At 34.6% G+C, this 14,167-nt stretch overlaps 2 protein-coding genes across 11 annotated transcripts; one reads left to right on the top strand and one right to left on the bottom strand.

Annotated features, from left to right (window-relative positions):
* Positions 1–1,886: 1,886 nt before the first annotated feature.
* Positions 1,887–3,839, top strand: LOC108215483 (uncharacterized). Its single transcript, XM_017387991.2, has 2 exons — positions 1,887–2,205; positions 3,246–3,839. Exons 1-2 carry the CDS (start codon positions 2,038–2,040, stop codon positions 3,771–3,773), a joined length of 696 nt encoding a protein of 231 aa, XP_017243480.1. The 5' UTR covers positions 1,887–2,037; the 3' UTR covers positions 3,774–3,839.
* Positions 3,840–4,673: 834 nt separating this feature from the next.
* On the bottom strand, positions 4,674–11,943 carry LOC108213739 (protein KAKU4). Of its 10 annotated transcripts, none has more exons than XM_064089942.1 (11): positions 11,646–11,943; positions 10,362–10,411; positions 9,935–10,017; positions 8,090–8,199; positions 7,944–8,002; positions 7,550–7,708; positions 6,264–6,537; positions 6,028–6,116; positions 5,856–5,934; positions 5,197–5,293; positions 4,674–5,117 (listed from the first exon to the last, which is right to left on the bottom strand). In XM_064089942.1, exons 1-11 carry the CDS (start codon positions 11,896–11,898, stop codon positions 4,913–4,915), a joined length of 1,458 nt encoding a protein of 485 aa, XP_063946012.1. In that variant the 5' UTR covers positions 11,899–11,943; the 3' UTR covers positions 4,674–4,912. The 10 variants fall into 10 exon arrangements, with proteins under 10 accessions (XP_063946012.1, XP_063946006.1, XP_063946009.1 ...); XM_064089936.1 differs by having other exon boundaries at positions 10,344–10,411; XM_064089939.1 differs by having other exon boundaries at positions 10,362–10,414.
* Between the last annotated feature and the right edge of the window lie 2,224 nt (positions 11,944–14,167).

The raw sequence follows: 14,167 nt of genomic DNA on the forward strand, positions 1-14,167 counted from the left end.
CGGGTTGGTTTACTATAAAACCGAAACCAACCCACAAACCACGGTTTTTTAAATTAGTCAAACCGAAACCGTAAACCTCGTTTCGATTTCGGTTTGGATCAGATTAATATCGGATTGATTTCGATTTAGATCGGATTAATATCAGATTGGTTTATGCGGATTTTGCGGTTTAACCAGAACATGATCCCCTGGTTACATCAATAAGGTATCCAGAATTGTAGAAGATAAATGAAGGAGGTAACCTAAAATATTTTATTTTTTTGGCCACGAACCTAAATATAATTTTAGTATTGATATTCTGATATTATAATTCGATATTCCTGATATTAGATATGCTGGATTTTTGTCAATACTTCAACCGACTGCGATGAACCATGCACTAACTTTAACAAATTAACTGTCTCGTAATACTGATTTAGTTAATGATATAATCTGTTTTATATTTATGATTCAATTATTTTTCCTAACATATAATTTTGCATAATTAAATTTATTCCTCCTCCAGGAAACAATTAACTAATTAATCATGTCGGTTCGCTCAAAATGAATAATTTGCGTGCGTTCCAATTGGACACACAGTCACACATCCCTCTTATCTCATCGTACTTTCACTTCACTAGTACCCAACAGTCCAACGCCTACAAGCTGAAGTTAAAATTATGAAACGGATTTAATGTAATAAATTAGAAATTTTTTTTGACAAAGGTAATAAATTAGAAATTTAAAAAGTCTGTTTGATAATTTTACTTATGAGTTATTAAAAATATAATAATAAAAATAAAAATAATTTATGAATAAATTATGACTTATGATGACTTTTATCAATTTTTTTAGAAAAATCATTAAGAAAATACCTCAAATCAACTTCTGATTTTAAATAAATTTATGACTTATTTTCAATTCTAAGCCTACTTATAATTTATTACACAAATGATCATTTTCGAAGATTTGAAGTCCTGTTTTTAGGCTCAGTCAAAGAGCCTCCTGGTCAGACTTTCACTCGATCTGTTGCTCTCTCTGCATCTGAAAATTCTTGTACCGGATAAACATTAAATCCAGCCGTCCCACCACCTGCTGGGCCACCAAGGTCAGGAAATAGTATGTGGAAAATATTATGTAAAGGTGAAAACAATGGATAAAGTGGTTGAATCTACAAGTATATACAATGATCTCTCCCTAAAATAATATTAATTTTGATTATTTGCACATATTTTGAAGAATAAAAATTTATTTATATTCTTTCCTGAAAAGGAAGATTTATAAGATAATATATAAAAATATTTTTTAGTTCAAGTTGAGAATTTTTCATGCAAAAGAAAAATTATAACGGATATGATAATCGAGAGATTGACTTGGACCAAGTTTGGTTGAAATAATATTGTATTTATAACTAACCACAAGTTTTAAATTTTAAGTACTTCAGTGGAAGTACATAAAACAGGGACATGAAGAGCAACAAACGTTAATTTATTTGCTTGGTTATGCACGTGGCATGAATCAATCCACGTAGTTAAATTAAATGCGTTTAATCTTTAACAGTGCATGTGTTATGACGTGAGGCTTATAATGTTCATATCCCGTTCATAAATCTATATGCCTTTTGACCTAATATTTGTATTAGTGGATAATTAATTAATTAGTTTAATTTATGCATGCTTCTTAATTAAAAAAAAGAGTAAAATAGGAGAAGCAAAAGGTGCAATCACATTCACCAACCAATACAAACTGTGAGAGGAAAGAACAAGACCCATGCACAAAACTAGCAACATAACGTAGTGAGTGGGAGTTACTTTTATTTTTTAATTATTATTATTTAAAAATTAGTTTTTTTTTTGTTTTTAAGTGAGGTTAAATGTTGTATTAGGACACGGTCTCTGTCCAAATTCATTCCCTTGCGGAAGTCTCTATAAATATGCGTGTTGAACAATACTCAAACAGAAAGTGCTGGCCAGTGCTTAAGTAGTTTTTGGAAACAAGAATTGCTAGCTGTAGAGAGAGAGATTGAGGGAGTTTTGTGATATTAAGGTGATATATATAATGGAGTGGAGAAAGTGTTATTTGGATGCTGTGCTTGTGCCTCTAGCGCTTCTTGTGTCGGTGAGTTATCATGTTTGGTTGTGGCACAGAGTGAGGACTCAGCCTCTGTCTACCGTTGTTGGGACTAATGCTAGAGGCCGTCGCTTGTGGGTTTTTGCTATGATAAAGGTAGCGAGATTCTCTCTCTCTCTCTCTCCCTCCCTCCCTCCCTCCCTCTCTCTCTCTCCCTCCCCCCCCTCTCTCTCTCTCCCTCCCTCCCCCCTCTCTCTCTCCCCCTCTCCCCCCTCTCTGCAAATCTCTCTCTCTCCCTCTCCCTCCCTCTCCCCCCCTCTCTCTCCCCCCTCTCTGCAAATCTCTCTCTCTCCCTGCAAATATCTCTCTCTCTCCCTCTCCCGATCTGCATGTATGAACTATTGATGTTTTCCATCTTCTGACATAAATTATGTACAAATCTCAAAATATATTATTATCATATAATTTAATCACGAACACAACATATCCTCTCAGGATTCTACTTTCAAGTACACGGCTCCGATACTTTTGTAATACTGAGCTATACGTCTACATACCTCTAACAATATATGGTTCAACTTCAACATCTTTCCTCTACATTTTACGTGCAAGCGCTTCTCGCACACCAAAAAAAGACTTATTTTCAAGTGCCAAGTTGCTCTACTTGTTATTCTGTTATACAACCTATCTATCTATATATATGTCTAATATTAAATAGAAATGTCAATTTTTACCTATATTTCAAAATTGTACGTAGAAAATGAAGGGTCAGTGTGCTATAAGCTTCTGATAATGATAGTCCGGTGCGGATTTAGGTAATTCAATATTAACTGAAGTAATAGTTAATTAAGATGATAAAAAACGTAATTGTAATCTAAACGTGATGGATCATATAACGTAGCTTAATTATACAAACGTGCATGGATTGTAATGTATCTCCTATATTTTATGCCGTTACGGCTGTTGAAGGTCATTTTCCGCAAAAACTTTTATTTTTAAATTATTTGAAAATTTAATCATGACGAGATAGTTTGTGCCAAGAATTTATCTCCGTAATATTTTATGAGTTTGATTTTCGTAGTATTAGATTTTCACACTCATTCCTGTCAGTCCGGAGATTAGAATTTCACTCGTTCTCGAAATTTATCAGTATCGATCTAATATTGATTAGTTTTGTTTGATTAATTGTTCTTCAGGACAATGACAAGAAAAATATACTAGCAGTCCAAACTCTCCGTAACACCATCATGGGATCAACCCTGATGGCCACAACCTCAATCCTCCTCTGCTCCGGCCTGGCGGCCGTCATAAGCAGCACGTACAGCGTTAAAAAACCGCTGAACGACACCATTTACGGGGGCCACGGAGAGTTCATGGTGGCCCTAAAATACGTCTCACTCCTAGTCTTCTTCCTGTTCTCCTTCATGTGCCACTCCCTCTCCATCAGGTTCATAAACCAGGTAAATTTCCTGATCAACACGCCACAGGACGACGCCATGGCCTCCGTGGTCACTCCCGAGTACATTTCGGAGCTTCTCGAGAAAGGTTTCACGTTGAATATGGTGGGAAACCGGCTGTTCTATTCAGCATTGCCGGTTTTGCTGTGGATATTCGGTCCGGTTCTTGTGTTTTTGTGTTCTGTGTGCTTGGTCCCGGTGCTTTACAATCTTGATGTTGTGTTTGTTAAGGAAAAAGGCAAGGGAGGGGATTGCCTTTGTGTGTAAAGAAGTCTAGAATAATTTATGCTAATAAATTTAATGAAATTAGCGATGGCTTTTTTTATTTGTCAAGTACGTGTAAAACACTACTCGATCTAATGTATATGCAATTATGCATGAGGTGCAAGTATATAAAATACTAGGATTCTGGGTACAATTTGGCTGCTGGTAAATTATTCGTGGTGGGGAGGTGTTATCCACTTGAGCTTGTTTGTATTATTATAGAGCAAGACAAACTATCTGAAATGGTTAAAATTATTCAGAAACGACAGATATTAGCTTAACATTATTAATTTATTATATTGACGAGAGAAAGATTGAAGAGACGGTTCACCACTCAACGGCGGATGATTTTACGGCGACGAGTCACATGCAAAGAAAATCATGATCAAGTTACTATTTATATATTTGTCATAGTACAATATTTTGTTTTACATTTTGTCAGGATCGTCACGAAAACAGCTTTCCTACTCTCTTTTTTCCTAGATTGGGAGAAAGATTAGAATTTGGATGACAATTCATTATTTGCAAAAAACAATATTAAAAAAAAAACATTTTTGGAAGCTCCAACATTTTTTTTTAATTTTTGAAATGGAAAGCTCTAACATTTATTATTGTATTTGTGAATAATTTAATTTACATACTATAGGTAAGAAATGTTAAATTTTAATAATTCAAATTTCAAAATATTATATCAAATGAAGTTTACATAAACAAACACAAAATCAACAAAGGAATGGAATTAATCCACACACATTATTCCATTCAGGAGTGCATCTCATTCATGCAAACTAAAATACTACTGTTTACGAAATAAAAGGGCAAGTTCAGAACCTTATGCAGACATACTGTAATAAGATTACATCAAGTAATCCCATGACAAGCATTAGGGCAGGGGACACCAACTGGCCCAAACATAAGCATTAATTCTCCACTAGTCTTCTCAATCGATCACAAATGCCCGACAAGATTTACCCAAATATAATGCATAACGAATATCCAATGGAATTTTAATGTTGCTTTGTTTCGATTTGTCGAATTTGTAGAAATATAATGCAAGTTCTAGATTTTAAGCATGCTTTCGAAAACATCTACTTATTTGCTACAGGATGCATACTATTTACACTAATGTACGATTTTAAATTCTATAGATTAAAGCCTTGCTCTCTATCTTTTGATTTACCTGCTGTACTAATCTTCATGGCTCCTTTGTAAGCTGAGTTTTGCAAATCCTGGGACTGGGAGCCCTCAGCAGTGCTATGGATTTTTCGTCTACGGAGATAAGTGCTTAGTTTACTGTTAGTCTGCTTGGGATCGTGCTCTGTACCTGCTGATAACCTTAGGCGGAGACTGAAGTACAGAGACGAACCGTTGTAAAACTAACAAAATAACGGAAAAGTGGATGGCTCCAATATCTTTTACAGTTTACCTAGATCTTAGAGATGCTAAACTATTGGCAACTGGTGCTCCACTATTTGCAACATCAAATCTTCTAGAAATTCCATCTTCGGAGTTTGTATCATTCTCTGCATGAAGATTACATGCTACAGACCAGTTGTGGAAAAAAGAATCGTATTTGCTTAATTACTCTAAACTTATTAAAAGTTACTCAACAAAAGGTATACACGGCAAGAGCAGCACAAAATAGTTCTTTGGTGGTGAGGAGTGGAACATCTAGAAAAGTCAGAGATCCTACTTTAAATAAATATGTAGTTCAGCTTAAGCTTTTCCTCTATACATTGTATACCCGTCTTACACTTTTATCTCAGAGTTAATGCAGTAGATCATTGTAACTCTACATCATTCAAGAATCTATTCTGCTAATACAGCAACACAATTTATCATGATGCAAATTCACAAGTTCTTGCGGCTGCATTTATCTATGTACAAAGAATCTCTTCCTATTAGGCACTGAACCTAGTGTAATAATTGTTCAAGACAAAATACCTCTCAGCTTTGACATTTTAATGAATATTATTACTTATGTTCCCTGCTGTCAATATTCTAAAAGATGGAGAAAGCACATTAAGTTATTATCATGTGTTAAGTGCAGAATAATGACTCCTGAGAATAAAGGACATAGCATACCATTATGCTGCTCCACCAAATGCTCCAAATTCATGGAGTGATGAGAATCACTCGTGCTGGCCCCTTCAACGGTTAGATGCTTTGCAATGTAAATATTTTAAGCATCAATTAAGAATCATCCCATGACTTAAATTATGAGGGAATAAGATTCTAACTTGCTATTAGTACCTACCTGATTAGGTTCAGAAACAGACGTACTAGGATTAGTAAAGAGATGTTCAGCTTGCATACCATCTTGTTTCAGACCGAAATCAAAAGAATCTGAACGAATGTTGGATGTATCAGATATCCACAGTATAATGACACTAAAATTTAACATGCAGTGATTTAAAGAATTACATTTTTGATTTCATACAGTTTAAACCAAGATACACGAAGACGACACACTCCTTAACAAATAAAATTTACCTTTAGAGTCATGGATAGTACTCGGTCCTGAAAGCAACTTAACAGAGGCGTCTACATCTTCTTTATCAGGTAAAGACTTAGAAAGTTGCATTTTGTCGACAGTACTACCACCACCAGGCACAATGGAATTTTGAAAAGTTTTCTGTTCTGAATTAATGGAAAGGCCAATTTTTTTGGATGGGAAGGCGTGCAGTATATCTTCTGCTGCTTTAAAACGCACTTTTCGTACCTCGTCTTGGATGTTCCACGAACGAGCGGAATGAGTACCTCTTTCCTGCCAAATTAAAACATCATCTATATTGTTAATTTAGATTCTATAAGAAACCAGCGGCAGCAAGCATATAATAATAAGCAATCATAATAAAAGTGGCCTAATATCAAATATGAAACAAATATAACTAGATTCTCTTATGCAGAAAATAGTATTGGGAAGACCCTAAAATCAGACAATAAACAGATCTAAGGTTTTAAAAGATTTCGTTTTGAAACATTTAAGAAAGAGAACACCTGAAAATTTCTGTTAATGATCCATAGATTGTTTGTTAGGGAACACACTCCAGATTACAAGTTGACAAGGGGATATGAGGTAGGAATTGGAACAGTCACAGTCACTGTACATACTACATAGAAGTGCTAGAAACATTTCTTCTTCAAAAGAGACAACACGTACTTATTGCTTATTCTATAACCATTACTGCAAGATATGAATTTTTTGTCGATAGGTACTTAATACCAAAACAGTCTCTATATAACTAGGAAAAGTATTGAATGGATACTCTGCAAATATTTGTTGATATAAATAGCAAACAAAAATGAAATTCTTTCTTGGGCCTGTGAATTATTTGGAATGGATATATGCTCATTTACATTAAACAAACTTGTTCTACTCTTATCTTAGCAACCCGAACAAGAAATCTATTTCATTTAGTGTCAGCATTGTTGGTTTTTGACCGCACTCTCATGCACAGATAGTGATATTAATTTGTAGAAACTCGAGACTGTAAACCAAAACTGAGCAATATTAACAGAGAATTGATGGTCAAAATTTAATAATCAACAATCGTTTCTTTAGGGAAATTCATGATGAAGAATTGCACAAGTTCTAGTGAGCAAATGCTTCTTTTCAGATATTGAAGACTTAATAGCAGGGAATGATGCAACGATTAATGCTCAATCTCTATAGTGTAAGAAACAAAAAACATAACATTTATCACATCTAGTTAAGTTTTAATAATGTTGCTGCATCAGCAATCTTAAACCAGCCAACCGAGTAGTACAAACAGAACCTGTGTAGAGGGAAAAGAAGTGCAGCTGAGCGTAGATAATGCTTCATCTTTATAGTGGTCAGTAGCCATTGGTGATGGTGTTCTTAATCCGGAAGGCCTTAAAGAGGGAGAGGCACAGGGAGGGCAAGCCTGCATATATGCTTTTACCATATCAACAGACTGTGGAGACAATTATACAATAATCTGAATGAATATATTTTCCAAATAAAAAAAAGGAAGTGAAAAAGAAAAAATATATGTGTATGGAGTTATGTGCATAAATTGTAACCATTTGAAGAAAGCTGCTGGCTATATTTATAAATTGCAGCCTTGTGTACTGACATGCTGCAACGGAACAGAGCCAAAAACAGAGAGTCCATGATCCATCAGAGACTAAGAACTTCATTTTACTTACTTTTTTGTTTAACCAATGTTTGTCTTGCATGACAGCTGTACCGCATCGATCATCAGTACCTGAGTGATGAAAGCCAATATCATCAGCAACAATATTCTAGGGACTTATCACTAACTTTGTATTCTCGAAACTCCAGGAATCCTCACCACATTTTCCTCTAGGCATCTCAATTAAACCAGCATCCTGTCCCTCGCCCATTGGAAAACAATCTACAACCCGTGAATTAATAATCTCTATCAGTTTGTCAGACTCTTTCCTGGTCAAAGATTCAAAGGTGAATGACTTGAGCAATGGATCTGTAAGCTACAAAAATACGAGGGACACAGAGAAAAGATACAAAACGGCGTTTCGTTAATGACCAGAAGCTGCAAGATGAAGCTTCAGATGGATAATGTAAAACAAATCTATTTTTATGTTAAACTGATGTGCCACCTTTAACTAATTATATTGACCCAACTCTGACTTCAACTAAGCGAAGAGTACATTTTAAGGTTCTTGAGAGTTTGGAGGTTGGACTTCTATAGAAAAAGGTGGTGTAGAAGCTCAGAATGGATAGGCCACCCTTTTAGTCTTGTTAAATCCTTATAACTACCTAAATTTATCTCCAGTACTTTTTTTATTGAACCCCTGCTTAGCATCCACGGATTCAAGGAAACTAATGACAACATCTTTAACTCATGCGAGCCATCACTATAAACACCTATTCTCCTTATGGAGCGCACTGACACACACCAAAACTCCACACAATTTTATATACAACCATGTGCCAACAAGACAACCATCAACCTACAAACAATTCAGTAACTGATGTAATCTTCAATTTCCCATCAGTCTCAGTACTTCTCTTTGTCTCTCTCTCATCTCTGCTTAAGGTTCATATATTCAGGAAAATTAATGACAGCATCTTTTACTTGTGAGTTGTGACAACCATCACTATAAACGCCTTTTCCTCCTTGTGGAGACTACAGAGTCACAGACACAAGCATGACCAGCAAACAGTTTGATCCTACAGATATTAATGTCCTTAAGAAATGGCACGTTTGGTTTAGTTGAATGTCTTAAAATGTATAGATGCTACCGCCAAACTAGCAATCCAGAAAATGTCACAACATTACTCCACTACATATGGTGTTACTACTAAATACTACTTAGACTGGTGGCTATAAACTGCAGTCTGATTGTCTGGAAAACAGAAACTAACTATTGGGCAGCCGCTAATTACTTCAATAGATTAAATAAAATATAGTAGCACAGGCAATACCCTCTAAATAAACATTACAGTAATATCAAGTCACTGAAATGAGGCTAAAGATGTGCACAGGCTCTCCCACTATAATTAATGAACATGACGTTACTTCAGAGTCTGTAGTTATTAGGAAAAAGAAATATGAGTGTACTGACAGAGAAGCTGGGATTTTTTTAGCATGTTTACCATGAGACTGGCAGTATGATATGCCTTAATGAAGTAAGTGATTGGAACAGGGATTGGCATATTAAGATATATGGTTCGTGGTAATCTGCTGAAAGTAAAAAGAGAAAGGTACTAGAACTGTATCACTTATTCAAGTAGTAAAGGAAGAAAAGAAAAAAATCATCAGTTTCGGGTTCAGCTTTTGAGAGTATATTAGTTCATTTTCAAAATCAAGAGTAAGAAAGTTATTCTAATTTAAATTTTAGAAGATCAATTACGTATGATATTAATCATACTTATAAAACTACTAATAGCATATTTCAGTATTTGAATTTTCATATATAAAGGATGAAATTAGTTTTTAAAGAGAGAAACTATGGTCGTCATATTCTCATATATGACCAATATAATAGTTCAACCAGAATACTATGATAAGTGCAAGTTACCTCGTAGCAAACTGCACCGTTAAGAATATATTACAGATCTATTAAAGAGATACACTCATATAGGGAGAATTTAATAGAAGTGACGAACATAAAAAGGGAAATTGAATTAATAAAACAAAGGGGGTGACAGTTACTTTGAAAATGTCTCCTGCAGAAGTAGCTTTCCGATCACCCATTTCGGGCTCATTCTGACCATCTCTGTTGATGTACTATCATTCTGATGGAAGGGGACACAAAAAAAAAAAAAAATCAATACCAAGTCAGTTTCTAAGATTTTTAATTGCTGCATTGAATCGAAAGATCCACAAAACAACCTGTCTTTGTACTTTCTGCAGAAGGACAAAGGTTCATGTATAGAAACAATAATATGGGGTGTAACAATGGGAATTGCAAGATTATCTATCCCATAAATCAGTTTATACACTTATATTGTACAAATGAATCAGGCCGACTTTGAATATCCACAACACTAGCCCAGCAGACAGGCTTCATAGTACACAATACCAATGCAGTGGTAGGGTAAAGAAAAAAAAGTGCACTCACCTCTATCCATTTACTAACCTCAAAAGGGGCATAAACATCATCATCACAGCTAACAACATCATCATCATCTTCTTACAAATATATTTTTGCAAAATAAAATCATGCATTAGTGAATTTTGTTGCAGTTCATGAAATAAAGGGAAAGAATTTGAAAATTAAAACATGTTTCCAGTAAATCAAGTATGTTATGAGTATGAATCTCAGTATATGTCTCACTTAATTATCCTCAATATATTTAACTTGCATTGTTCACATGATTTATCTCAGATATTAAAAAACTAATTCTATGAAAATAAGAATAAAGTCCTTACAGAAAGCAAAAATAATTGCCATGTAACGTTTTAAAAAGACAGTAACATTTCCAAGTAATACAATATTGGCATTTACATTTGCTTTCCTAATAATGTTACTATTTTAGATTTTTCTTTCCCAAATAATTACCTTGATAATGAAAGAAATTATTTGGTGTTGGGAAAACCAGCCTGAAAGACCAAGTACGATAAACAAACATATTGAAACGTGACGTAGAAAGCCATTTCATGGCACCCACTCATTGAAGGAATGCCAATGCAGAAGTCGAGAACCTATTGAAAATACACTCTGTACGGCATTTTACCAACTTACTTTAGTAAAAGTGCATTATAAATTTCTTGATAGAACCTTGGGTATCTTGTACACTCAAGAAGGCAAAAATAGCACATGCTAAATTTATGCAGCAAACATGATGTACAGACATGGAGGTGATAAATTCACAAAATTCAATAATATTACTTATAGTAGCGTGAATCTACCGCAATGCACTCCACTATTGCTAAAAACCTCAATGTGTAAAGGTGAAAGCAAAAGACAAAATTATTTAACATTGTAGAACTTCCCTAAATACTACCACTAACACATTCAAATGAATTCCCGACAATATCCACAATGGAATGAACTAGTAGTCTACTAAACAAGGAAATGTTACCGATAACTTCCTGTTTCCTAATCATAACTAAACAACCTAAATCCCTTTCTACATAAAATCTACTACTTCACATCACATATAATTCATCATCAACTAAACTTGCATTTTCTAATCATAACTAAACTCTCACTCTATTTCCTAATCATAACTAATCTCGTTTTAACTAAACTCGTTCAGATTCTGCGCGCATTGAGTAAATTAACATACGCAAGCAGAAATACTAACAATGCATATAATTTGCTCTAATTAGACAAACAAATTACAATATAGTGATCAATAATATCGGAAATTATAGCGAAAAATAATCGAAAACGAAGAAAGCAGGGGAATAGTTATACCTGTTTCGGAAGAGGAGGAGATGTGATCGGTGTCAGTCATGAATGTGAGGAACTTTATTGCGCCTTTTGCGATCATTCGAGATGTATCGGCGAAAAAATCGCTGCTAAGCTGTTTGATGCCGAAATTTTCGGGAGACTGAGGCGGAGGGCGGTCGTAGGGCGTTTTGAGGGTGTTGTGACGTCGTCGTTTCGCAATATTCCCGCCGGATTTGTCGCCGGCGCCGGTGATTTTAGCCCTAGAAGTTGTGTTCATCTTCAAGGGAAGAGTAGTAACCGTTGAGAAACAAATAAAATAACGTCCGCTTTTCTGTTCGTTGATGTATTATATAGTTGTTTTTTTCTAATCATACGGTATTTTAAATTTAATTTAAAGTTTTATTCCCAGCCCGCTACAAAGAAATTAAGGATTGTACTAATTTTCTCGAATCAAGTTTTTTATTCCCCTCAGACTTCGGTTCTAAAAATCGGTAATCACCGATTAATCCATGTTCCGTACCCGCCGAACTCATTAAATTCCCAATTAATCACCGATCAATTCTCCCCGATCAATTCAATTAATCTCTGATTAATTTTTGTTCCATGACTTCACCGATTAAGTTTGATTACCGCTTTTTACAACATTGCCTCAGACACATGAGCCGATAAAGTAGGGAACGGTGTCTTAAAAAAATTAAAACATCGTCTTAAAAAAATCTTGTTCAAGTAAATCTATCAATTCAACACTTTATCATATATATTATCGAAAAGAAGATTGTAGTTAAATCATCGATGCAAAATATTTTACAATATTCTAACTAGGGACTTATCACTAACTTTGTATTCTTGAAACTCCAGGAATCTTCACCACATTTTCTTCCGGACATCTCCATTAAATAGCATCCTGTCGGAAAACAATCTACAACTCGTGAATTAATAATCTCTATCAATTTGTCAGACTCTTTTTTGAGCAATGTATTTGTAAGCTACAAAAATACAAGGGATACGGAGAAAAGATACAGAATTGCTTCAAATGATGAATAATGTAAAACAAGTATATTTTTATGTTGAACTGATTTGCCTCCCTTTAACTAATTATACTAAACGAACTCTAGGTTCACCTAAGCCAAGAGTACATTTTAAGGTTCCAGAGAGTTTGGACTTGTATGGGAAAAGATGGTGTAGAAGTTAAGAATGGATAGGCCACCCTTTTAGTCTTGTTAAATCCTTAAAAGTACCTGATTTATCTCCACCACTTTCCCCTGCTTAGCATCCACGGATTCAAGCAAACTCATGAGAGGCATCACTTTTGGTGTGAAAGTGGAACTAACAGAAATGGGATAAGATGGATGGTTTGGGACAGACTATGTATTGGGTTTGAAAGATCTTCACAAGTTCAACATTGCTTAGCCAAACAGAACTGGAGGCTATTAAATGAAATGAATACTTCTTTGGTTACAGAACTTATGAAAGCTCATTGATGAGTTTTTGAGTGCAAGGATTGGGAATAATCCAAGTTATATGTGGCCAAGTATACTTGCAGGTCAGCAAGTGTTGAGACAAGGTTGTCGTCGGAGTGTTGATATAGGTGAAGACGCGTTTGTGTGAAAAGTGCCCTGACTTACGTGCACTGACAACAGATATATAGCAACGGATATGCCTTGAGAGCGGAAGATTATAAAAGTCTCAAATATAATGACATCACCAGATAGAAGGTGGGATGATGAAGTATTAGCAGATATTTTTATTGATAAAGATGTCCGTTTGATTAATCAAATTCCTCTATTAAGTTTAGTTAGGTAGGACCTCATGGCTCTGGTTGTTTAATGGGAAGGATAATTTTAATGTAAAAAATAAGCTGCTATCGTAGATTAGTTGGGGAGTGTGATAAATCAGATACATCGTTTTACAAACAGACGTGGGATTTATTAGTACCTGAGAAGGTTAAAGTTATGTTATGACGAATATGTCGATAATGTCCACAAACTGCTATGGATTTACATGAAAAAAGAGCGAAAGTGTAGATGGTGTCATGTGTCGATCACATGATATTTTTTTTTCTTGTGTTATCATTTTTAATATTAAACATTCTGATTAATGTGAACATGACTTATTTATGTTGTGCAATGGTAAAGAATTACACAATTTGATTATTAGATTTTTGTTTTATGTGTTATCATTTGGTATTGAACATTCTAATCAAGCTGAACATGACTTGTTTATGCTGTACAACGGTAAAGAATTAAATAATATTAATATTAAATGTGTTCTGTGTTATCATTTTGGTATTGAAAAAATTGATAAAGTTAGTAATATAAAAACGGTTTTAGAGTCAATTTTAACATAACCATCCAAAGAGTTTACATAAACTCATTAATTATCTTTACAAAATATTATATACGACTCCTTACTTTCAGAGCTGGATATGCCACTAATTGTTAGTAAAGCACAAATTGCTGGGAGTAAAGCGCCAAAACTGAAAATGTGAAAGATTTAATGCTGGCTTTGAAGAAGTTTTTTGGAGTCGGTGTATATTCAACTTTCAT

Source organism: Daucus carota, chromosome 1, assembly GCF_001625215.2.
Source record: "Daucus carota subsp. sativus chromosome 1, DH1 v3.0, whole genome shotgun sequence".
In the NCBI taxonomy this organism is placed as follows: Eukaryota; Viridiplantae; Streptophyta; class Magnoliopsida; order Apiales; family Apiaceae; genus Daucus; species Daucus carota.

Coding starts and splice junctions, on each gene's coding strand:
- LOC108213739 (XM_064089931.1), bottom strand. CDS start 11,898: ATGAACACAACTTCTAGGGCTAAAATCACCGGCGCCGGCGACAAATCC. Junction 8,003..8,089: donor GATGCCTAGAGGAAAATGTG/GTGAGGATTCCT, acceptor TTCATCACTCAG/GTACTGATGATCGATGCGGT. Junction 6,538..7,549: donor CTTCTTTTCCCTCTACACAG/GTTCTGTTTGTA, acceptor TTAATTTGGCAG/GAAAGAGGTACTCATTCCGC.
- LOC108215483 (XM_017387991.2), top strand. CDS start 2,038: ATGGAGTGGAGAAAGTGTTATTTGGATGCTGTGCTTGTGCCTCTAGCG. Junction 2,206..3,245: donor GGGTTTTTGCTATGATAAAG/GTAGCGAGATTC, acceptor ATTGTTCTTCAG/GACAATGACAAGAAAAATAT.